Source organism: Bos mutus, chromosome 27 (assembly GCF_027580195.1).
Source record: "Bos mutus isolate GX-2022 chromosome 27, NWIPB_WYAK_1.1, whole genome shotgun sequence".
Taxonomy (NCBI): Eukaryota; Metazoa; Chordata; class Mammalia; order Artiodactyla; family Bovidae; genus Bos; species Bos mutus.
This window is the reverse complement of record NC_091643.1, coordinates 11,671,336-11,697,206: the sequence shown is the minus strand read 5'-3', so window position 1 is coordinate 11,697,206 and position 25,871 is coordinate 11,671,336. Positions and strand designations below refer to the sequence as shown.

The following is a 25,871-nucleotide window of genomic DNA, read 5'->3' as shown; positions in this document are numbered from 1 at the left end:
GGAATCTTGAGCAGAGGTGGTCCCATTGGCCTCTTTCAGCTCTTGCCCCATGATGAGCTGCTTTGATCCTGAAGACTCAAGGATTACATTTCTCATATTCATTCCACCTTGCTCAAGCCCCTGTATCTCTTCTTACACTCGCTAGCTTATGCCCTGCTCTGTCCTAGAGATAAGATCAGGGACCAAGCATATTCATGGAGAATGGAAACTATGACTCCCACTCTGTTGCCCACACCTTCCTAGACTCCAGATGCTCAAAAAAAGGTGGGGGTGGGGGTGGGGGGGTAGATTACAGTATCAATAGCAACATGGAGGGTAGATAAAAGGCTGTGAGTACCAGCAAGAAAAAGTTGAAAAATTCAAAGCTAAGACTACACAGGCCAAATTCTATTTGGAAATGTTCCGTGCCTTGAACATCAAACATTGCAGAACAACAGCACTCCCTTCCGATCTGTGCATATGCCACACCTGGCAAGGCAGGATACTTTTATTTTCTTCCATCCTAACTCCTATGGGTGCCCTGGATTTTTACCTGCAGATGTGGAATCACTGCAGTGCAACTCTGGTCTTTCAACCTGCAGGAAAGTGGAAAACTTCCCGAAGAAAGTGTGGCTCTGATGCTTTGTTCTACCTGTGTTACTTTTTCTTTTATTTAACTTATTTGAAAGGTTAAAAGCCTTTGTTTTATTCTTGCAACTTGGCAGCTCTGCCTGGCTCACAAATGTCCTAAGATAAACAAGCGAGGTCTGTACATAACCTCTTAGGACAGTCTTAGCTTCTGAGCCAAAAGGACTTTTAATATTTACTTTGTTTCTCTTTAAAGATTTCCTTTTAATGTTTGTTTCTGCTTTGAAGTATTTTCAGATTCCATAGATCCTGTTTGTTTTGCCCAGCCAGAGAATAGTAGATTTTTTTTTCTTATATTCATTCTGCTATTTTTATACAGTGAACCATACATACTGATTTTACTCCAAAGGCTCACATGTGAAAGTGCTTCCTTGAACCCAGACCCTCAGGACTTTTGCCGGCCTTCTCATTTTTGTGTCTGCTTTGTCATTTTTTGGTGGAATAACTAACGTAAAAACCTGCTGGGTCAGGGGATGGAAATAAAGTGTTGGTGGATGAACTCTTCTGACCTTCTACTCCCAGGACCAGACAGTGGGGTGGGAGGCAGGAGGTGGTGTCTGACTCTTTTTCGTGTCTGACTCTTTTTCGACCCCATGGACTGTAGCCCACCAGGCTCCTCTGTCCATGGGATTTCCCAGGCAAGAATACTGGAGTGGGTTGCCATTCCTTTCTCCAGGGGATCTTCCCGACCCAAGGATCAAACCTGTGTCTCCTACTTGGCAGGCGGATTCTTTACCACTGAGCCACCAGGGAAGCCCAATGGAGTGGGAATCCATGTTTAAATACCCAGTGGCTGTTCCAGGTCACTACCCCAAAATTGCAAGAGACCCAGAAAAGTACTAAGAGTTAATATTCCAAGAAGATACTCGTGGTTACTGTATCCAGGATGTTTGAATTAGAGGCAGTTTCTGTCTCTGAACACAATACCAGAGCACAAAAAAATACTCTGCTTAAAAAGTAAATCAATAAAAAGCCCACAAAGCTTGCAGTGTCCCTGAAGCATTATGTAGGACTAGAAATGGCAAGTAAATGAAATTTTAAAAAAAGAAGAAGAAGGTTTTTAAGAGCGTTCATTCCTCTCCCTGAGAATCCAGATTGAAATCGTGAACAGCTGCTTGTGTAGGAGACCAAGGTCACAGGTCTGAAGAATGAGCTCTCTTCTGGAAACTTCCCGCTTATGATGGATGACACTTGCCTCACCTTGAAATAGGGGAACACTTTCTTCCCCTCCCCCCCACCTTTTTTTTGCTAGCACAGCGTGTTGGAGAACAGTCACACCAAGTGGCTGTTGGAATTACGGAGGAATTGCTGAGAAGTCGCCTTGGGCGAAGGGCATTTGGCTGGAAGCTTGCACTGAAAAGTTACCTTGTAAGTCAGCATGTGACTTCCACCTGACTTAATTTTCTTCAGTCCCAAGGGTTCCAAGCCAGAGGAAAAAAGGCCCTGGTCTGGGCTGCAGGCGTGTTCATTCTTCAGAGTCAATTGGGAATCAGTTCAAAGACAAATCAACAAAGGTAACTTCTCCCTTTGACACTGAGGATATATGGGAAGGCTCTTAAAGTAAAATGTTTTATTTTCTAATCAAAATAACAGCCGTGTAATCTTTGTATTTGGATTAGGTGTGAATGAAGGAGATAAGGATTGAGGGAGGAACAGAGGACTGTGCAGGGATCGGCAAATCTGCCTCCGGCTTCCAACCTTGGCTCTGTCTCTTGACCTTGGGCAAGTTACTGGCGCACCAGGGCCTTGGCTGACTTATATTAAAAAAAAGAAGGTGGAACTAGATGGCCTCTAAAAGCCTTTCCAGCTCTGTTCCAGGAATCAGCCTCTTAGTTTTTCATTTTTGTTCTGTTTAGGCCAAAACAATGATGCAAGATGGAATTAGGATGTAGATTTGCAAGAAGGTAATCTTTAAAAATTTTTTTTTTAAAAAATTTATTTTTTAATGAATATAGTTGATTTACGTTGTATTAATTTCTGCTATACAACAAAGTGAATCAGTTACACTGTTGTGTATATATATATAAATATATATGTGAGTGGTATATATACATACATCACATATATATATATATCATATATATACAAATGAATGGTATATATACATATATCCACTTATTTTGAGATTCTTTTCCCACATAGGTCTTTACAGCATTGAGTTCCCTGTGCTGTTCAGTGGGTCCTTATTAGTTATCTATTTCACATATAGTAGTGTGTATATGGGAGAAGGCAATGGTAACTCCAGTACTCTTGCCTCAGAATCCCATGGATGGAGGAGCCTGGTAGGCTGCAGTCCATGGGGTCGCTAGGAGTCGGACACGCCTGAGCGACTTCACTTTCACTTTTCACTTTTCACTTTCATGCCTCGGAGAAGGAAATGGCAACCCACTCCAGTGTTCTTGCCTGGAGAATCCCAGGGATGGGGAAACCTGGTGGGCTGCCGTCTCTGGGGTCGCACAGAGTCGGACACGACTGAAGCGACTTAGCAGCCACAGCAGAAGCAGTGTGTATCTGTGTGTATGTGTCAATCCCAATCTCCCAATTTATCCTTCACCCTACCTCCTTCCCCCTTGGTAACCATGAGTTTGTTTTCTGCATCTGTGACTCTAATAAGTTCACTTGTACCACTTTTTTAGATTCCACATACTAGCAATATCTTATGATATTTGTCTTTCTTGCAAGAGGGTCGGTCATCTTGAGGCTGGTAGCAGGCTTCAGGTGATTCTCACCTCATCCAGTATGTTTGCAAAGATGAACTGAGATTAAGACAGGCATCAAGGTAGGCGTTTATATATACTTGTCAGATGAGTGAATCAATCAGTCAGGATAGCACTGAGGGAGAAGGGAATGGAAGCATTCCATTCAGTTCAGTTCAATTCAGTAGCTCAGTCGTGTCTGACTCTGCGACTCCATGGACTGCAGCACGCCAGGCTTCCCTGTCCATCGCCAACTCCTGGAGCTTGCTCAAACTCATGTCCATTGAGTCGGTGGTGCCATCCATCCTCTGTTGTCCTCTTCTCCTCCTGCCCTCAATCTTTCCCAGCATCAGGGGCTTTTTCAAATGAGTCAGCTCTTCGCATCAGGTGGCCAAAGTATTGGAATTTCAGTTTCAGCATCAGTCCTTCCAATGAATATTCAGGACTGATTTCCTTTGGGATGGACTGGTTTGATCTCCTTGCAGTCCAAAGGGACTCTCAAGCGTCTTCTCCAACACCACAGTTCAAAAACATCAATTCTTCGGCGCTCAGCTTTCCTTATAGTCTAACTCTCACATCCATACATGACTACTGAAAAAACCATAGCTTTGACTAGATGGACCTTTGTTGGCAAAGTAGTTTCTCTGCTTTTTAATATGCTTTAGCATTCCATTGGAAGAAGTTTATCTGGAATAGGGCATAGATTTGCTTGGGCTTCCCAGGTGGCTCACGTCGTAAAGAATCTGCCTGCAATGCAGGAGACGCAGGTTCAACCCCTGGGTCAGGAAGATCCCCTGGAGAAGGAAGTAGCAACCCATTCCAGTAGTCTTGCCTGGGAAATCCCACAGACAGAGGAGCCTGGCGGACTATAGTCCATGGGGTCGCAAAAGTGCTGGACATGACTTAGGGACTAAAGGATAAATAACAAGTAGATTTGCTTAGCAGTGATGCCTGGGAAGAAGTTTTATGGAGAGGTTCAGCCAGAGGTGAACTTCAGGCCTGGAAATATGAAGGTTAAGACTAGCTTACATAGCACTCTTTATATATATAACAAAATGGGGTGATTACTGGTAGGCTGCCTAGTATGATAATTCTTACAGCTACAGGAGCTTTAAGTTCAAGACAATGGGACTCTTCTTCTCCCCACTTTAAGGACCAGAATATTGATTAGTATTTGCCTTGGCTGAGTCTTAGAGAAATCCAAACTAACAGTGTCTAAACTGCATGTAAGTTTATTTTTCACTTACATAAAAGAAATCTGTCGGTAGGCAATTCAGGGCAGGCTTAGAGGTTCCATGGTGTTATGGATGAGAGTCCTTCCACCTCAAGATTATGTATGGCTGCGTGAACTCGGCTATTTCAACAGCATTCCAGCCAGCAGGGAAAAGAAAGAGCCAAAAAAAAAAAAAGGTAAGGGGGGGGATCACCTACTGTCTTAGTCCATCTGGACTGCTATTACAAAATACCACAGACTGGGTCATTTATAAACAACAAAACTATATTTCTCATAATTTTGGAGGCTGGATGTCTGAGATCGTGGTACCAGCATGGCTCCTTTCCAATGAGGGCCTCTTCCCAGTTCATAGCAATGCTTTCTAGCTGTGTCCTCACGAGGTGGATGGGGCAAAGAATCTCTCTGGAGCTCTATAATAAGGGCACCGACCCCATCCATGAGGGCTCCACCATGATGATTTTAGTGTCTCCCAACTGCTCTCTCTTCTAATACCATCACCTTTGCATGTTTGGATTTTAATATGAATTTTAGGGGGATACGAACATTCAGGCCATAGTACCCTCCCCACTGACCATGAATGATACTTCTCAGAGGTTGAACTTGACACTTCTGTTGCCATTCCATTGACCAAAATTTAGATACTTGGTCACATCTAAGTGCAATAGAGACTGGGAAACATAGCTTTTGTTCAGAATATCTAAAAACCAGCATTGTTTTCACTTGTTTTAAGAGAGAGGGGGAAACAGGTATTAGAGAATATTAGTCTCTGTCACCTTGAGAGATTATAAACTTATTACAGTTATGCAATGAACTACTTTGGTTCTTATCTCTTAAAACATCTGCAGGAAAAAAAAAAATCTGCAGGGCCCATAGCAAATTATTTTTAGTATTCCAAACAAATAAACAAATCTATATCTTGTGGAAGTGACTTTGATTTTTGAAAGCAGGCCAGAATCACTCGGGAAAACTATGATGAGTAAGATGTGTGATAGAGCTGAGAATTATCATTTCAGAAGAATGAGATATGGGCTTTTACTCCTGGATATTATAGGCTCTACTGGGCATTAGGACCATTCTGACGGAAGTAACTCTAAGGACTTTCCTGGTGGTCCAGTGGTTAAAAATCTGCCTTCTATATAGGAGACGTGGGTTCAACACCTGGTCGGGGACTAAGATCCTCGGTGCCTTGGGGCAACTGAGTCAGTGAGCTGCAGCTAGAGAGAAAGCCCACCACCACGATGAAGATTCCACACGCCACAAGGAAAGATCCTGAGTGCTGCAACTAAGACCTGAAGCAGCCAAAAATAAATTAATTAATATATATAAAAAAGAAAAGAAGCTCTAGAACTTGGATAAGATACATAATGCAATTACCTAAAGGCATTGAAGAAACGAAATAGTTAGACTGTGGCGCTACATGTTGCTTGGAGAAGAGGAGATGAGGAGTCAGACAAGTGGTCTCTGTGCCACGGCTTTTTTTTTCTTTGGCCGCACCTGCACCTCAAGGCATGTAGGATCTTAGTTTCCTGACCAGGGATTGAACCCACACCCCCTGCACTGGAAGCCTGGAGACTTACCTGCTGGACAACCAGGGAAGTCCCTGCCGCCAACGCTTTTAGCACAGGGCTAAGTGTAGTCCGCACAGTGGCTTGTGTGATAAAGAGGCATAAATGAGAAACTCTCAAGTCCTGCCTGCTCTTATGAGGGGTGAAAGAAGTGAAGTCAGGAAATGATGAATGCTGAAAAAGTGGGGGAACCCAGAAAGGAAAGAGTCAAAGAGGAGATCCCCAAACCAAATCACGGACTGACCCTTGAAACACATGTGTGCAGAAAACACTCAGAGCAGCTCCGCTACACAGAAGGTCTGCACTCAGACTGGAGCTGCCACCCAAGAAGCAGGGGATGAAGTTCAAGCCTAGTGAGAAAATGATCTGCTGAAATGAAAGAAAAACAACTCTCACCAGTGAAAAGTAATGGAGCCCGAAATCGCCACAACTTAGTATTCATGATGTCCATGATACAGTCCAAAATTAGATATCTAACATATGAAGAACTATTGGGCTTCCCTGGTGGCTCAGATGGTAAAGGATCCGCCTGTGATGCAGGAGACCTGGGTTCGATCCCTGGGTTAGGAAGATCCCTTGGAGAAAAGAATGGTTACCCACTCCAGTATTCTTGCCTGGAGAATTCCATGGACAGAGGAGCCTGGTGGGCTACAGTCCGTGTGATCGCAGAGTCGGACACGACTGAGTGACTAACACTTTCAGTTTCACTTTTCATGAAGAGCTATCAAGCCACAAGAAAGACACGGAGAAATCTTTAATGCACGTCTTAAGTGAAAGAAGTCAGTCTTCAAAGGCTACATATTGTGTGATTCTAACTATATGACGTTCTGCAACAGGCAAAACTATGGAGACAATAAAACATAGTATCACTGGTTGCCAGGGGAGAGGGAAGGGGAAGGATGAACAGGCAGAGAACAGAGGATGTTTAGGGCAGTGAACCTCTTCCGTATGACACAGCAATGGTGGAGACATGTCATTATATATTTGCCAAAACTTGTAGGATACATACCAAGAGTGAACCCTGATGTCAACTATCAACTTTGGGTGACAGTGACATGTCAGTGCAGGTTCCTTGGTTGTGACATATGTATCACTCTGGAGGGACGGGGTTGATAGTGGGGAGGCTGTGTGAGTTTGAAGGCAGGGGCTATATATAAACTCTCTGTGCTTTCTGCTCCTTTTAACTCTGCACCTAAAACTACTCTGAAAAATAAAGTCCAGCTTAAAAAAATAGTTTAAATGCAAAGATAGAAATAGATGAAAACTAGTTAGTTCAGTCACTCAGTCGTGTCCAACTCTTTGCAACCCCATGGACTGCAGCACGCCAGGCCTCCCTGTCCATCACCAACTCCTGGAGTTTACTCAAACTCATGTCCATTAAGTCGGTGATGCCATCCAACCATCTCATCCTCTGTCGTCCTCTTTTCCTTCTGCCTTCAATCTTTCCCAGCATCAGGGTCTTTTCCAGTGAGTCAGCTCTTCACTTCAGGTGGCCAAAGTATTGGAGTTTCAGCTTCAACATCAGTCCTTCCAATGAATATTCAGGACTGATCTCCTTTAGGATGAAGTGGTTGGATCTCCTTGCATTCCAAGGGACTCTCAAGAGTCTTCTCCAACACCACAATTCAAAAGCATCAATTCTTTGGCGCTCAGCTTTCTTTATAGTCCAACTCACATATCCATACATGACTACTGGAAAAACCATAGCCTTGACTAGACAGATCTTTGTTGGCAAAGTCATGTCTCTGATTTTTAATATGCTGTCTCGGTTGGTCATAACTTTTCTTCCAAGGAGTAAGCATCTTTTTATTTCCCGGCTGCAGTCACCATCTGCAGTGATTTTGGAGCCCAAGAAAATAAAGTCTGCCACTGTTTCTACTGTTTCTCCATCTACTTGCCATGAAGTGATGGGACCGGATGCCATGATCTTAGTTTTCTGAATGTTGAGCTTTAAGCCAACTTTTTCACTCTTCTCTTTCAGATGGATAGTAAAAGATATATCAGTATTAAGCACAGAAGGCTAGAGAGGCTATATTAGTATCAAACAAAAGAGATTTCCAAAAATAATTTATTACTAAAGATAACAGAATGATGAGTGTTAGTTACTCAAGACGCCATAGAGATCACAGATTTGTCTATGCTCAATAACAGCTTCACCATACATGCAGCAAAAATGGACATAATTAAAGGTAGAAATAGGCCATCATAACTGGAGATTTTAATGTCTCTTAGAAATTGAATAAACAAACAAAAGTGAGCAAAGAAAGAAAATCTTAACAACCGTATCAGCCACCAGGACCTAACTGGTATTTAGAGAAACACTTCACCCAACAACCGCAAAGTATAGATACAAGTGGACACAATGGGTTTATCAGGATAGATTATATTCTGGACCATAAACAAGTCTCCGTAAATTTTGAAGATTTGTCTTCTGACCACAGCAAAATTAAATTATAAACTAAGAACAATAAGAGAATGAGGAAAATCCCAAGTATTTGGAAATGAAACAACACCCTTTTAATATTGACTGGCGTGAAGACGAAATCACAAGAGACAGAAAATATTTTGTACTGAAGGATTACAAAAACACATTTCAAAATTTGTGGGTTGTAGCTAACAGCACTTAAAGAGAAATAATTTATAGCTTTGAATGCCTTTAAGAGGAAAAAAAGAAGGGTCTCAAATCACTGATTGAAGTTTCCACCTTTAAAACTAGAAAAAGAGCAAAGCAAATTAAACCCAAAGCAATCAGAAGGAAGGAAATTATAAAGATAAGACAGAAATCAATGAAATAGAGAACAGAAAAAAGAAAACCAGTAAAACCAAAGGCCAGTCATTTGAAAAAGTTAATAGGATTGGTAAATTTCAAGCCTGGCTGACAAACAAGAAGAAAAGAAAGTGCCAATATCAGTAATGAAAGAAGATGTTGCTACAGATCCCTCAGACATTAAAACAGGTCCAAACAACAATCCATTGTCAGCAGTATGAACAACTCTATGCCTTTAAATGTGACCCTAAGGACTTCCCCAGCAGTCCAGTGGTTAAGAATCTGCTTATCAATACAGACAGCCTATAGAAAAACCTAAGGGGATGTGGATTCAATCCCAGGTTGTGGAACTAAAATCCCACTTGGCAACTAAGCCTACACATCACGATTACAGAGTCCATGCGCTCTGGAGCCTGTGTGCCACAACTAGAGAGCCCGCACCTGAAGAGCCCTCGTGCTGCGAGGAAAATCCCTCATGTAGCAACTAGGGCCTGATGCAACCAATCAACCAGTATTAAGAAAAGGAAGATAAGAAAGGTTATTGCTTAACAAACAAATGACCACTTAGGTGAAATGGACACTTTCTGGGGAAGATGTAAATTATGAAGCTGACCCAAGAAGACACAGGATGCTTGAACACCCTCTATCAATTACAAAATTTGGAGTTGAAAAGCCTTCTGACAAAGAAAACTCCAGGCTTAGATGGTTTCACTGGTGAATCCTATCAAACATTTAAAGAAGAAATAATGTTAATACCATTCCTTAAAACTCTTAAAAAATAAAGGGGGAGGAAACACTTTCCAACTCATTTTATGATCCCAGTATTATCTTGATTCCAAAGCCAGATGAAGACATCTTAAGAAAGAATCTACAGACCAATATCCCTCATGAATATAGATACAAAATTCCTCAACAAAATATGAGCCATCCAAATATTAGCAGCATATAAGAAAACTATACACCATGATCAAGTGGCTATACAAGACTGATCTAACATCCAAAAAAATCTATGTAATTCAACAAATTAATAGAATATGGGGGAAAACAATATGATCATTTTAATAAATGTAGAAATAGCATTTGTCAAAATACAACATCCTTTTATTATAGAAATGTTTTAGTAAATTATAAATTAAAAAAAAATCTTCTCAACTGCATCTGCAAAATCTGACAGCTAATATACTACAATGTGAAGGATTTTATGCTTTCTACCTAAGAAAAGGAACAAGGCAAGGATTACTAGTTTTATTTAACAATGTATAGAAGTGCCTAGTCAATGCAGCAAAGCAAGGGGAAAAAAAGCATACAGATTATAAAGAAAGAAGTAAAACTATCTTTATTTGCAAATGATATTGTATAGAAAAACCCAAGGAACCCACAAAAAAGCTATTAGAAGTAATAAGTGAGTTTAGCAGGGCTGCAGGATACAATACACAAATGTCGACTATATTTCTATTTACTAGCAACAATGTGAAGTCAAGTGGGCCTTAGAAAGCATCACTACGAACAAAGCTAGTGGAGGTGATGGAATTCCAGTTGAGCTATTCCAAATCCTAAAAGATGATGCTGTGAAAGTGCTGCAGTCAATATGCCAGCAAATTTGGAAAACTCAGCAGTGGCCACAGGACTGGAAAAGGTCAGTTTTCATTCCAATCCCAAAGAAAGGCAATGCCAAAGAATGCTCAAACTACCGCACAATTGCACTCATCTCACACACTAGTAAAGTAATGCTCAAAATTCTCCAAGCCAGGCTTCAGCAATATGTGAACAGTGAACTTCCTGATGTTCAAGCTGGTTTTAGAAAAGGCAGAGGAATCCAGAGATCAAATTGCCAGCATCTGCTGGATCATCGAAAAAGCAAGAGAGTTCCAGCAAAACATCTATTTCTGCTTTACTGACTGTGCCAAAGCCTTTGACTGTGTGGATCACAATAAACTGTGGACAATTCTGAAAGAGATGGGAATACCAGAACACCTGATCTGCCTCTTGAGAAATTTGTATGCAGGTCAGGAAGCAACAGTTAGGACTGGACATGGAACAACAGACTGGTTCCAAATAGGAAAAGGAGTTCGTCAAGGCTGTATATTGTCACCCTGTTTATTTAACTTATATGCAGAGCACATCATGAGAAATGCTGGACTGGAAGAAACACAAGCTGGAATCAAGATTGCTGGGAGAAATATCAATAACCTCAGATATGCAGATGACACCACCCTTATGGCAGAAAGTGAAGAGGAACTAAAAGGCCTCTTGATGAAAGTGAAAGAGGAGAGTGAAAAAGTTGGCTTAAAGCTCAACATTCAGAAAACGAAGATCATGGCATCCGGTCCCATCACTTCTAGATGGGGAAACAGTGGAAACAGTGTCAGACTTTATTTTTCTGGGCTCCAAAATCACTGCAGATGGTGACTGCAGCCATGAGATTAAAAGACGCTTACTCCTTGGAAGGAAAGTTATGACCAACCTAGATAGCATATTCAAAAGCAGAGACATTGCTTTGCCAACAAAGGTTCGTCTAGTCAAGGCTATGGTTTTTCCTGTGGTCATGTATGGATGTGAGAGTTGGACTGTGAAGAAGGCTGAGTGCCGAAGAATTGATGCTTTTGAATTGTGGTGTTGGAGAAGACTCTTGAGAGTCCCTTGCACTGCAAGGAGATCCAACCAGTCCATTCTGAAGGAGATCAGCCCTGGGATTTCTTTGGAAGGAATGATGCTAAAGCTGAAACTCCAGTACTTTGGCCACCTCATGCGAAGAGTTGACTCATTGGAAAGGACTCTGATGCTGGGAGGGATTGGGGGCAGGAGGAGAAGGGGACGACAGAGGATGAGATGGCTGGATGGCATCACTGACTCGATGGACGTGAGTCTGAGTGAACTCCGGGAGTTGGTGATGGACAGGGAGGCCTGCAAAGAGTCGGACATGACTGAGCGACTGATGTGATCTGATCTGAACATTTAGAATGGAGAAGGCAATGGCACCCCACTCCAGTACTCTTGCCTGGAAAATCCCATGGACGGAGGAGCCTGATAGGCTGCAGTCCATGGGGTCGCTAAGAGTCGGACATGACTGAGCGACTTCACTTTCACTTTTCACTTTCATGCATTGGAGAAGGAAATGGCAACCCACTCCAGTGTTCTTGCCTGGAGAATCCCAGGGACGGGGGAGCCTGGTGGGTTGCCATCTATGGGGTCGCACAGAGTTGGACATGACTGAAGCGACTTAGCAGCAGCAGCAGCAACATTTAGAAAGTAAAATTATAAAACAATTCCATTTACAGGAGTATAAATACACTTAGGAATAAAGTTAGCAAGAGATATGTAAGATCTGTTGGCTGAAAACTAAAAAGCTATGGGAAATTCAAGAAAATCTACATGAATAGAGAGCTGTATCATGTCTACGGATCGGAAGTCTCAAAACTGTTAAACTGGGAATCTCCATTTGAATTAGTCATTAGAATCAATATAATCCCTGTAGAAATCCAAACAGGTTTTAAAAAAGAAATTTATAATTTTATTTTAAAATTTATTTTATTTAAATAATTTTATTAATAAATAAAATTATTTAAATAAAATTTAGTTTAAAATGTATACAGTAAGACAAAGGATCTAGAGTAGTCAAAACTATTTTGAAAATTGAGAACAGTGTTGGAGCGTTACCTGGTTTCAAGAACAGTGTGTGACTCTTAAGCAGTAAATCCAGTTTTATCCTGTGGCTATAAATTGGCATTTAAATAATTTCCAAAACAGGAAGGATGGTACAGCTCTAAGATAAGCATGTAGCTTCCCAACTTGTCTACTTTGAAGGGGCGGGGGGGAAATACATGTGAAACATAAGCTTTGTAATCAAGACAGAACTAGGTTTAAATACCACTTACCTCTCTACTTGTCAGTTTCTTCAGCTTAAAGTGGGGCACACAGTGTAAAAATTAAGGAAATACAGCATAGAAGCTAAGCTCTGTGTGATAGCTCTGGACCTAGCCTACCTGGGTTAGAACCTGGGCTCTGCTATTATTTATTCATTTACTTATTGCTGTGCTGGATTTTCATTGCTGTGAGGCGGCTTTCTCTAGTTGTGGTGCGAGGCCTTCTCATTTGTGATGGCTTCTCTTGTCGCAGAGCAAAGGCTCTGGGGTGTGTGGGCTTCAGTCTTTGCAGCACGCGGGCTCAGCAGTCGTGGCTCACAGGCTTAGTTGCTTCGTGGGATGTGAGATCGTCCCAGACCAGGGATCATACTTATGTCCCCTGCATTGGAAGGTAGATAGTCCTGCTATTTCTTACTGAGTGAACTTAGGTGTGTTTAATCTTTCTGTGCTTCACTTTACTCTTTGTAAATTGAGGATACTGAAAGTACCTTCCCAAAATGCCGTGATGTACTGAATGAGTTAATAAATTAATGCACTGAGAACAGTATCTGGCACATAAAGTGTTCAACAGATATTACCTACTGTGATCCTTCCCCAGCACTCTGAGAACTAACTGTGGTTACTTTTGTCAACCACCGAGCAGAGAGTACTCCGGTACCCATTGAGCATTAGCGCCCATCCCTCTTCTGAGCAAAAGTAACCTTCTGGGGGTAGGATTTGACACTGAAGGATGTCTTTTGCCATCTCGGGGGAAATCTTGAATTTCGGTTTGTTAAATTTTCTTTTTTCACTCTTTTTTCAATGTTTAAAAAATACCTTACTAACAGAATTACAAAGCACAAAGGGAAACCCTAACACTGGGTATCAGATACTACCCCTCCTGGGGACATCAGGCCTTTTCTCTGAAAAGCCCTCATTCCATTTATTTCCCTCCAAACAGTAATTGCTTTCCCTAACAGACTCACAGACTTAGAGAATAAACTTATGGTTGCCTGGGAGAATGAGGGGGCGGGGAGGGGTAGTTATGGAGTTTGGAATTGACATGTACACATGACTATATTTAAAATGGATACCCAACAAGGACCTACTGTATAGCACAGGGAACTCTGCTCAGTGTGATGAGGCAGCCTGGATGGGAGGGGAGGTTGGGGGGGGGGAATGGATACATGGATACATATGGCTGAGCTCCTTTGCTGTGCACCTGAAACTCTCACAACATTGTTAATTGGCTATATTCCAATAAAGAATAAAAAGTTAAAAAAAAAAATTCCCTTCACTGACTTCACTGATGACCCCTGTCTCTGTATCAGCCAGGGCAGCAAGAGCAGTAAACACAAGCGTCTCAGTAGAGATGCCCTTTGCGCCCCTGCGGGACTACCTTTCACATTCTGTGCAGACTCCTTTTCCCCTTCATTCTCTCTGTTTCTCTGCACCTCAGTAGGATATAGGCTTCATTTCTTTTCCTTTCAACCATTTTAGTGCTGCTGCTGCTGCTGCTGCTGCTAAGTCGCTTCAGTCGTGTCCAACTCTGTGCGACCCCATAGACAGCAGCCCACCAGGCTTCCCCGTCCTTGGGATTCTCCAGGCAAGAACACTGGAGAGGGCTGCCATTTCCTTCTCCAATGCATGAAACTGAAAAGTGAAAGTGAAGTCGCTCAGTCGTGTCCGACTCCTAGCGACCCCATAGACTGTAGCCTACCAGGCTCCTCCGTCCCTGGGATTTTCCAGGCAAGAGTACTATCCTCTGCTTTTCTGCAGAAACAGTAAGAAAGCTCCTCCTAACAGCCCCTCTTGTCTACTGGAGGTGCAGGGAGGGGGATAAAACTTTCCCATCCCCCTTTTCCTTCTGCCGTGGCTTCCCCTCCCATTTCCCCCTTGGAATGACCCACCTTTCTCCCTGGGGGAGCTGAACAGTTCCTCGGGAAGGGGCCACAGCTCTGACAGGGTTGTTTGCCTTCTCAATGACACTTCAATCACATTGCCTTAGTATTCCAGACAGAATGTGGGGAGAATTCGAACTTCTAAAAAAAATCATCTGCCAAGAGTCAACTTTTTTCAGCTCTATGAAATCCTCCCCACAAAACCTCATTCCCCTGTCTCACTCTGCTGGTGTACTAATTAATGTTTCTTTTCCCAGCCCCAAATATTCTGCTTGTTTATGTCTATCTATAACCCAGCAGCATCCTGAACGCTGGGGACTCTCTGGCTATAGGAGGGTAAAGATAATGCATAAACAGGAAGTCAACATTTGACATAAAAAAAAAGAGTCATTGTAAATATAGTAGGAGTTTCCCATCCTTTGTGGAAACATGAAAATGTAGCTGCATACATCTTTCCTGCCTGTAGTTTTCACTCAAGGAGGAAGTTAACATTCAGTACCAGTCTGTGTGCTTAACCACAGTTTCATTCATTCATTTGGCAAATATTTATTGTACATAAGCCAGGATACAGGCGTTGTGCCAGGCAGTAAGCTTGGGTACAGAGATAAGAAAGTATTCTTGCCCTTAAAGAACTGAAAGACAAATAAATGAAGAGATAGTTGCAAAATAAGATCGGTAGGTGCTATGCTGGAGGAATTAACAAGTGGTATGGGAGCAGGGTGATAACATATGTAGGATGGATGCATTTATCAGCAATGATGGGTATCTACTAGGTATGTGCCCGGCAGAATTGGGAGGACAATGAAAACGAAATAAACTCCCCGTCGTGGAGTTTACCTTCTAGTGAAGGAAACAGGCAATAATAAAAAGCTGTAAGATCAGAATGCAGGATAGTGGTGTAGAAGGCAATCTGAGTTGGGTCTGGAAGGATAAACAGGTGTTAGGAAAAGAGGGCATTCCATATTTTAAACTAAAAGAAACCCTGGGATGGAGGAGAGCGAACTGGGAGGTGGGAACGGATGAAGAGCCTGAAATATTTTGAAAGGAAGTTATAAGGAGTATGGTGTGTTAGTCTCTCAGTCGAATTCGACTTTTTGTGACCCCAAGGACTGTAACCGACCAGGCTCCTCTGTCCATGGAGTTCTCCAGGCAAGAATACTGGAGTGGGTTGCCATTCCCTCCTCCAGGGAGTCTTCCCAACCCAGTTCAATCCTGGATCTCCTGCTTTGCACGCAGATTCTTTAACCATCTGAACCACCAGGGAAGCCCTGTAAGGAGTGTGAGTAGGTACATCACAGGGCTGATGGGAGGGACAGGATCTTATTTCCAACACAAGAGTTCGGAAGAGAATTCATTCATTGGTTGTCAGAACCGGAAGGGACATTAAGAGGTCAAGAATGATCACAGCCCTCTTATTTTACAAATTAAAAGAAAGCAAGACTCGGGGAGGGCGCAGGAACTTGTCTCGAGTTTGGGGGGGCACGAACAGGTCCCCTCCGTTTTCTACATGACTCTGCGCAGCCCTCTGTGCCGGACAAGCGGCTGGGGGAGGCCGCCTGGCGGGGAAGGCGGCCCGGGTCTGGGGTGCCGGCGCACACCGCCCCCTCCCGGGGCTTCTACCGCACGGCCGCCCCGCGGGGCCCCCTCCCAGCTGCGCCGCTGGCAGCCGCGCGCGGGGGCTCCCCGGGGGCCGGCCCGCGGCCCGGGCGAACTGGGAGGGCGACTGCCACCGGGCACCCCCCGCCCCAGTCCACCTGTCGCCCTCCGCCGCCCGGGGGGGCTCCCTGGCTGCGTGACCCACGCGTTCAGCCTCGCCCGGGAAGGATCTCCGGGCGGGGGTCCCCGGGCCGCCGGGCGGGCCGAGCCCTGCGATTGGCGGAGAAGTCGCATCGTCTCCAGCAACGCCCTTTTGCCGGCGCTCCCGGCGGCCAGGACCCTGTCCCCGGCACCCCCGCCCACCCCGCGGCCCCACCCTTCCTCCGGCGCCCGCCTCCTCCTCCCGGCGGGGTCCGGGCCGGGCCGGCGCGCCGCGGAGCAACCACCGGCTGGCGCAGCCGGGGCCCCGCGCTCTGAGCCATGGGAGGGGCCCACTCTCAGAGCCCGAGGGGCCGGGAGCCGACCGCGGAGAGGTCCCCGAGACCCCGAGAGACCGCGTGAGTCCCAGCACCCCCAACTCCCGCCCCCCCAGATCCCCGGGGCCGCTGTTCGGGGCTTTGAGTGCCGGCCCGGGATGGGAACGCACGGCGCCCGTCCCACCCGGGCTGGGAAAGTGGGGACTCCCGCGCGCGCCTGCGGGGCGCAGGGGTGGGCCTGGTGGGACATCCCGCCCCAAGCCTCACCTTGAGGGGCCCGGGGGACGCACGACCACGACCCCATGGGGGCAGTATCGCCCCCAGGCGGGCTGCGGACCCGCGCCCGCCCTTGCTGTGCCCGGGGCGGGGGGAGGCGGGGATTAGAGGACCCCGAAGTTTTCCAGACTCGTCCAAGCAGGAACACACACGTGTCCTCAAGGGCTCAGAAACACCCCCGAGACGGAGCCAGTTGCTACAGGAGTAGAGATTAGAAAGGGACTCGAGTCGCAAAGATAACTCGGCTCGTGTTGGCCTTCAGGGTCCAGGAACTTGATGCCGTGCTCGTTGTTCGCAAGAACTCCCTCTTGTTTGCTCCGAGGGCTTCGTGATGATCTCAGAGAAAGGACTGTATTGTAGCGGCAGCAATTAGGCTTTTGTTCTGGGACAGCAACAACTGGGAACACCAAGTACTGAAATGCAAGTTTCGAAGGGCCATTTTTAGGAACGTGATTTAGAGCAAGTTGCTGCGGTTTGAAAGGTGGCCTTGCTGTCTTATCGCAGAGAGGATGTGTTGATGATAACTATTTATCTGAGAACCCAAACCATCTTTAAGCGTTTAATTAAAAATGTTTAAAGTGTGTGTGTGTGTGTGTCCTGGAGGTAATGTCAAAGAATCCATACTCTATTTTAATTCAGCCAGTGCCAAAGCTGTTTAGTTTGAGAAAGATACACTTAGCCATCACATACAGACAGTCTGGGCGGTGGGAGGGGCCTCTTTGGATTCTCTTTTCAAGACAAAGTAATTTCCAGAATATCCAGATGATAGACATGTTAGTTGTTCCTCCTGATGGTTTACATATGTTCTCGAATCTAAACTTAGTCCAGGCATCTTATTAATCGTAAGAATAGCTGAGAATTATTGAGTAGATTAAAAATGTGCCGAACCCTGTTCTAAATACTCTGCGTGTTAGTTAGTCCCCAAGAACACTGAATTCATTTCTGTTATGGCCCTCATTTTATTGGTGAGGAAGCTGAAATATCAATACAAAGAGAAATGACTTGTTCAAGGTCACAGAGCTACAAGGTGGGGGACCCAGATTCTGACTCCAGAGGTCCTGCTGCAGCCATTTCCCACGGGAGTGTTGGGATTGATTTTAGGAAACAAACTATTATCTCAGCAGGCAGAACACACCCCACTTTTTCCTTTAATTCCTCCCAAATGAGGCAGAAATCTGAATCAGCAATGCTTATACCTAATGAGAAAAAGAATTGCAAAGTTGATTTAACTTTATAAAAAGCAAACGTAAGGGATGCCTCTGGTGGTCCAGTGGTTAAGACTTTGCCTTCCAGTGCAGGGGATGAGGGTTCGATCCCTGGTTTGGGAACTAAGCTTTCACGAGGCAGGAGCAGGTTGCTGGGGATATGGCGGGTATGGGGCAGCTAAGCCCCTGCACTGCATCTACTGAACCCCCACTCTGGAGATCCCTGTGCCGCAACTAAGACCCAGTACAGCCAAATAAATAAATATTAAATAAACAAGCAAACAAGGGGCAGTGTAATAACTGCGATGATGTTCAGAGTTTTAGAGGCAGATTGCCCGGGGTTGAATTCTAGGCTTTGCTCCTTAGTATCTGGAGCTCTTTTATCTGATCCTTAACCTCTCTGAGTCTGCTTCCTTGTATGTAAACTGGGAATGATGACAACGTCCACTTCACAGGCTGCTCTGAGGATGACATAAAGATCATATGTTTATATGAAAAGCATGCTAATAGGTTTTATCTCTGAGCAGTAAGTTGTTTTAGCCAAGGATGACGGTTGACTATGTAATCTTGGTGAGCATGTGGCTGGTGTAACTCAAAAGTAAATATTTGAATCGTTCTCTGATAGGATGCTGGAGAGATGAACTCAGGGCTTTTTGTGCTGGATTCAGCTGTCCGGGTGAGGAATTGATTCTCGATTGTCAGATTATCCTGTGCTTTTGCAATAGAGGGTCTCTTTCTCCAAGGAGATTCTGCACATGCCTTATATATTTACCAAAGCTTGCCTAAAAATAATCATTAAAGCCATCCTTGGTCTAAGCCTAGGAATACCACCCAGGAATGCCCGACCCTGCTGGAGTGAGGGCATTGAGAAGGACATAAACACATGTGGGCTGTGTGGAGAGTTTTGGCCTCATCAGAGTGTGCAGGCTTAATGAGTCAGCCCTACAAACCACTTGGCACAGACCAGGTGAAAGATGAGAAACATGAGCTTCGATGCCTGTGATATACATGAAGAGCAAAAAGCATGCTTTTTATCCTGCCTCATTCGGGTGTACAGCCACAAGTGTCTCCACGGTCATTGTTAATGTCACCGGCTACAGATTTCCTGCCGGACACATGGTGGCCATGGATAACACTGACCTCAAGGAAGTTCCCCTACTCGGGCCGTTGCATTTTCAAAATCTATTGTTCCTTTTTAAAAAACATAAAAATACACGAAAATCTCACAAGTGATGCGTGAATGCATTTGTCTTTTGAGGGAGAAAAGTATGTTTCAGAATGCTCACAGTTTATATTTTAGAAAAATTTAATCAAGTATGAAATTTAACCAGATAAATCTGTCTTAACAGAGTTCTACTATGAAATATCAACACATGTGGGGGACTTCCCTGGTGGTCCAGTGGTTAAAACTCCCCATTGCCAGTGTAGAGGGCAAGGGTTCAATCCCTGGTCGATGAACTAAGGTCCCGCACACCATGAGGTGCAGCCAATAAATAAAATAAAATTACTTTTAAAAAGAAATGTAAACAAGTATGGACATGTATGAAGAGAAAGTTCTGATTTTAAGATATAACTGATTATTATGGAAAATTATAGCTTCTAGTCTTGCAGGAAGGTCTACCTTCCCCAAACCGGAGGAAGCAAGTGAGTTGGCTTTGGTAAAAGGTACAGGGAAATGTCATTTCAGTTATTCAGGGAGGCTGCACAGATAGTGATTAAGAGCAGAAGCTGTGGATCAGGCAGACCTGGGCTGGAATTCCAGGAGTAGCTTAGTTCAGGAAGCTTTGGAAAGTAATCACTTAACTCTTCAGTTGGGCAGATGTCCGCATCTTTAAAATGGCAATAATAATCATACCTACCTTATGAACTAGTGTGTGTTATTAGTGCAGGGTTGGTACCTAAAGCATGCTTGCTTACCTGAGTTATTAATACATTCCCATGTATATGTACCTATAAACCAGGTGCTATGCTCGCTTCTGTGGGATGTATATTTTGAGTAAGGCTGAAATCAGTCCTGGGTGTTCTTTGGAAGGACTGATGCTAAAGCTGAAACTCCAATACTTTGGGCACCTCATGCGAAGAGTTGACTCATTGGAAAAGACTCGGAGGCTGGGAGGGATTGGGGGCAGGAGGAGAAGGGGACGACAGAGGATGAGATGGCTGGATGGCATCACCGAATTGATGGACATGAGTTTGAGTGAACTCCAGGAATTGGTGATGGACAGGGAGGCTTGGCGTGCTGCAATTCATGGGGTCGCAAAGAGTCGGACACGACTGAGCGACTGAACTGAACTGAGTCTGTTCTGGGGCCCTTCCAGGTGGCTCTAGTGGTAAAAAAAAAAAAAAAAAAAAAAACTGCCTGCCAATGCAGGAGATGTGGGTTTGACTCTTGGGTCAAAAAATCCCCTGGAGGAGGGCATGGCAACCCACTCCAGTATTCTTGCCTACAGAATCCCATGGACAGAGGAACCTGGAGGGCTACAGTCTATAGGGTTACAAAGAGTTGGACACAACTGAAATGACTTAGCACCCACACACAACTCTCTTCTAAAGGGAAGATTGACTTGCGTACTAATTCAGCGAGGCCTCTTGGAGAACCAAGACTGGCTCTTTCGAATTAACTTTTTCCTCAATTAATTTCCGTTTTCCAGAAAGAAGCACTGTCCTGAGAATGGCCCTGTGTTTGGGGATGTGGTAGTTTGGTGAAATGTTTGAAAACATGACTCCTGAGTTGAACTATTTTTGGCAATGGGGCCAAGATGGGTTTTCTAAGAGCAGTAAATAATTTGTGGAGCGGTTTGGACAATGACATAAAGCAGAACCTATTTTTCCGTAAGGACTGTGGTGTGTAACTAACTCATCTAGGGCTTGTTGAGTTTGTCCATGAGGAATGAACCATAATGCTCTTGTCAACGCTTTCAGTTAAATTTCTAGGGCAATCTTGGTTTGCATTTGGAATATATTCTAATGGATTAGATTATTGGCAAAGCCAGGAGTTTCTGAGAACTGGAGTGTTTTTGCCTTGGGGTTTTCTGATCATGTGAATTACATGCAGGTTCTATAAAGGTCTCATGAGCTACAGAAATAGCAACAACAAAAGATAGAGCCTTTTGATGAACACAAGTCCTGACATGAAGAGGTGCTGGCTTTGAAGTTTTAGACACAAGCACACAGGATTCACAACAAGTAATCTTAGGAGGCAACGTACTTGAAACCCACGGCTTTCAAATCCATAGTGTTGTTCACCGAACAATTTTTACTGTCATTGAAAACATTTAGGTCCGCAGTTGCTGTAGAAATTTTTCAAACATCCATCGAAACTGTTTTAGTGCACAGTTAAGAGACAGACTTAGAGTCAGTTTGTGGAAAAGACCCAGAAAAACCTGCTCTATGAAGAAATGTTAAAAGAAGTACTTAGCTTGAAGGAGGGACTGGTGACATGGTGGAAATATATAATTTTTAGAGGATGTTTGCTGCCTCTCTCTCTCTGGTGAAGTCAACCCCCCCAGGAAATGGTTTGCATTGCAGGACATGGGAATTATTTGTGTGTGTATGTTGAGTTCAGATAGCACAACTTCTAGATGGTGAGGGCAGCTGATATACTAAACAAGAGTTACTAAGGGAAGAAAAATCCCTTTTTGCAAATCATTAAAAGGTAAGAGAGATACTCTCTCAAGGATTGAGACTCCAAGGAGGTTAGCGTTTTGCTCAATTGCTTCTTTTAGCGTCAGCGCTTCCCCACCCTTACCTCCACCCCACAACTTCTCCCGGCTGGTGCATATTTCGTGTCAAAAATCAAGAGGTGGGGGGGCGGGTGGGCACAGCTGCTGGTGTCCTGGGCTAGCGAAGCGGGTTATTTAATATCTTTGTTGGCTGGTAGCCAGAGTGGGCTGCAGGCTGTGTGAATTTGTTAACTCCAGGTCAGGAGATGAATCGGTAGCATGCCGAATGGCCTTGGAACGTGCCATGGAGGTCCATGTTCTGAAACTCGCTCTGAGTCCTATAGTATGCTTTTTTTTTTTTTTTTTGCAGTTTTTTATTGTAAAGTATATGTAAGGTAAAATTCACAATTTTAATCATTTTTGTGTTCAATTAAGTCCACTGACCATGTTGTGTCACCGTCACAAGTATCTGTTTACACTTTTTCATCATCCCAAAGAGAAGCTCTGCATCCAGTAAATAATCGCTCCCCTTACTTCCATCCCCCAGCCGCCGGTGACCTCTATTCTACTTAATGTCTCTATTTACGTTCTTCATATAAGTGGAATCATAGAATATTTGTCCTTTTATGGCTTGCTTAGTTAACTTAGAATCATGTCCTGAAGGTTCACTCATGTTGTAGCATGTTAAGGAGTTTCATTCCTTTGACTGGCTTAATAATATTCCTGTGTATGTAGAGACCACATTCTGTTTATCTATTCATCTCTTGATGGACACTTGGGTTGCCTCCACCTTTAGCCAGTTGTAAATGGTGCCGATACGCACACTGATCTGCAAGTATCTGACTGAGTACCTGATTTCAGTTCTTTGTGGGTATTTGCTGAAGAGTAGGCAATGGCACCCCACTCCAGTGCTCTTGCCTGGAAAATCCCATGGACCGAGGAGCCTGGTAGGCTGCAGTCCATGGGGTCGCTAAGAGTCGGAGTAGACTGGGCGACTTCACTTTCACTTTTCAGTTTCATGCATTGGAGAAGGAAATGGCAGCCCACTCCAGTGTTCTTGCCTGGAGAATCCCAGGGACGGGGATTCTGGTGGGCGGCCGTCTATGGGGTCACACGGAGTCGGACACGACTGAAGCGACTTAGCAGCAGCAGCAGCAGCAGCAGCAGCATTGCTGGGTCACCTGATAACTCTGGGGCTTCCCAGCTGGTGCAGTGGTGAAGAATCTGCTGGTGAACGCAGGAGACACAAGAGACACGGGTTTGATACCTGGGTCAGAAAGATCCCCTGGAGTAGGAAATGGCAACCCACTCCAGTACCCTTGCCTGGAGAGTCCCGTGGACAGAGGGGTCTGGTGGGCTACAGTCCATGGGTTGCAAAGAGTCGGACACGGTTGAGCACGCACACACGTAGTAACTCTATGTTTAACTTTTGGAGGAACCAGCAAACTGTTTTCCAAAGGACTTTACCATTTTACATTCCTGCCAGTTATGCATGAGGCTTGCCATTTTTGCTCATCTAAGTTAACACAGTTAATAAATATTCTTATAATTACTCGTGCATCTCTGATCAATAATTTAGAACACATTCCTAGAAGTTTAATTATAGAGTGAAAAATGCAAATATTCTAAAGGCTATATTTTGTTATGTATTAATGTATATTGTCAAATTATTCCCCCCAAAGTCATCCCAAATTATACCCCCCACGCCCACACTGCCTCTTTTAGCTCAATTCAGTCGCTCAGTCGTGTCTGACTCTTTGTGACCCCATGGGCTGCAGCACACCACACCTCCCTGTCTATCAACAACTCCTGGAGTTTACTCAAACTCATGTCAACTGAGTTGGTGATGCCGTACAACCATCTCATCCTCTGTTGTCCCCTTCTTCTCCCGCCTTCCATCTTTCCCAGCATCAGGGTCTTTTTCAATGAGTCAGTTCTTTGCATCAGGTGGCCAAAGAGTGGAGTTTCAGCTTCAGCATCAGTCCTTCCACTGAATATTCAGGACTGATTTCCTTTAGGATGGACTGGTTAGATCTCCTTGCAGTCCAAGGGACTCTCAAGCGTCTTCTCCAACACCACAGTTCAAATGCATCAATTCTTCGGCGCTCAGCTTTCTTATATAGCCCAACTCTCGCATCCATACATGACTACCGGAAAAACCATAGCTTTGACTAGATGGACCTTTGTCGGCAAAGTAATGTCTCTGCTTTTTAATATGCTGTCCAGGTTGCTCATAGCTTTTCTTCCACTGCCACTTTAGCAGTGTAATAGTATCCTTTCCTGTGCTAGGCACTCTCATTTTCAATCTTTGCCAGTTTGGTAAGAGGAAAAAATTATAATCTTGGTTTGACTTTTTAAATTCCTTATCAGTGAGGGTGAATTCCCCCCTGTATGTTTATTAGCCTTTTTTTTTGGCTGCCCTGAGTCTTCACTGCAGCACACAGGCTTTCTCTAGTTTAAAGGCTTAGGGCCTTCTGTCCAGTTGAGGCGTGTGGGCTTCTTTTGTTCTGGAGCACAAGTTCCAGAGCTCATGGACTCAGTAGTTGTGGAGCGCGGGCTCAGTTGCCCAGAGACACGTGGCATCTTAGTTCCCTGGCCAGGAGTTGAACCCTCATCCCTTGCATTGGAAGGAAAACTCTTAACCACTGGACCACCAGTAGTTCCTTATCAGCCATTTGTAGTTTCTTAATATCTTAATTTCTCTTTGCCAGTTTTGTACCAAGGTACTGATTTTTCAGGGCTTCCCTGGTGGCTCAGATGGTAAAGAATCTGCATGCAATGCAGGAGGAGACCTGGGTTTAATCCCTGGGTTGGGAAGATCCCCTGGAGGAGGGCACGGCAACCCACTCCAGTATGCTCGCCTGGAGAATCCCACAGACAGCGGAGCCTGGAGGGCTATAGTCCATAGCGTCATACAGAGTCGGACATGACTGGAGTGACTTAGTATGCATGCACACACTAATTTTTCTACATTTTTTGGTGAGAATTCTTTATACTATGAAGCCAGCTAACATTTGCTGAGCACTTATTATGTCCTTGGAAAATGTTAGTCTCGCATGTGCATTCACTAATATGATTTTTTAAAATTACTGTTTAATTGAAGGATAATTGATTTACAGAATTGTGTTGTTTTCTGTCAAACCTCTTAAAATAACCTGGTGAAAGTGTCGCTCAGTCGTGTCTGACTCTTTACGACCCCATGGCCTATACAGTCCATGGAATTCTCCAGGCCAGAATACTGGAGTGGGGAGCCTTTCCTTTCTTCAGAGGATCTTCCCAACCCAGGGATCAAACTCAGGTCTCCCGCATTGCAGGCGGATTCTTTACTGAGATATCAAGGAAGCCCCAAATAACCCAGTGCCAGGGACCAAACTCTCGTCTCTTATGTCTCTTGCATTGGTAGGAGGGTTCTTTACCATTAGTGCCACCTGGGAAGCCCAAGGAAACAGATACAGAGAGGTTAATTAACTTGTCTGGGGTGTCACAGCTGGAGTGACAGAATTGAGATTCAAGGCTGAATCTCAGCCTGAATCCAGAGACCTACATCCCTGGCCGTTGTCTTAAACAAACCTGTTAACCATTGTCCTCCGTTTTTGTTTTGTTTTGAAGGGGAGGTATTTTGTTCATTAGCTTTTTATTTTAGAACAATTTTGGATTTTCAGAAAATTTCAGCAAAAGTGCCAAGAGTCCCCATAGATTCCAGAAGCAGTTTTCCTTATTATTAACGTCTGATATTACTATGGTGCTTTTGTTATAGTTATTGAAACCATCACTGATATACTGTTATTAACTTAAGTCCATATTTTATTTAGATTTCCTTAGTTTTTAACCTGAGTTTTTTTCTGTTCCAGAGCATATTACATTTAGTAGTCACGTTACTTTTTAATATAAAACAACCTATCACGCTTTGCTTTTGGGTTTTTTCCCCTCTGTTTTGTGCTTATAGTAAGCTCTTCCCTGTCAAATGAGATACCTCTTTTCTTCTAGTTGTTTCATGAAGTCCTTCTCTTTATAAGAAACCAAT

At 44.1% G+C, this 25,871-nt stretch overlaps 1 protein-coding gene across 15 annotated transcripts in view; it reads left to right on the top strand.

The window, feature by feature from the left end:
* Window positions 1-25,871, top strand: part of TACC1 (transforming acidic coiled-coil containing protein 1) — a 130,654-nt gene that overhangs the window by 13,767 nt on the left and 91,016 nt on the right. For 4 of the 15 annotated variants that reach the window (XM_070364274.1, XM_070364272.1, XM_070364273.1 and 1 more), the window contains exon 1: window positions 16,125-16,785. The exons of 8 other annotated variants lie outside the window; for them this stretch is intronic. In XM_070364274.1, the coding sequence (XP_070220375.1) occupies window positions 16,140-16,785 (646 nt within the window). In that variant the 5' untranslated portion in view covers window positions 16,125-16,139. Of the gene's footprint in view, window positions 1-16,124; window positions 16,786-25,871 lie in introns of those variants that run through there. 3 more of the 15 variants (XM_070364282.1, XM_070364280.1, XM_070364278.1) reach the window with 2 other exon arrangements.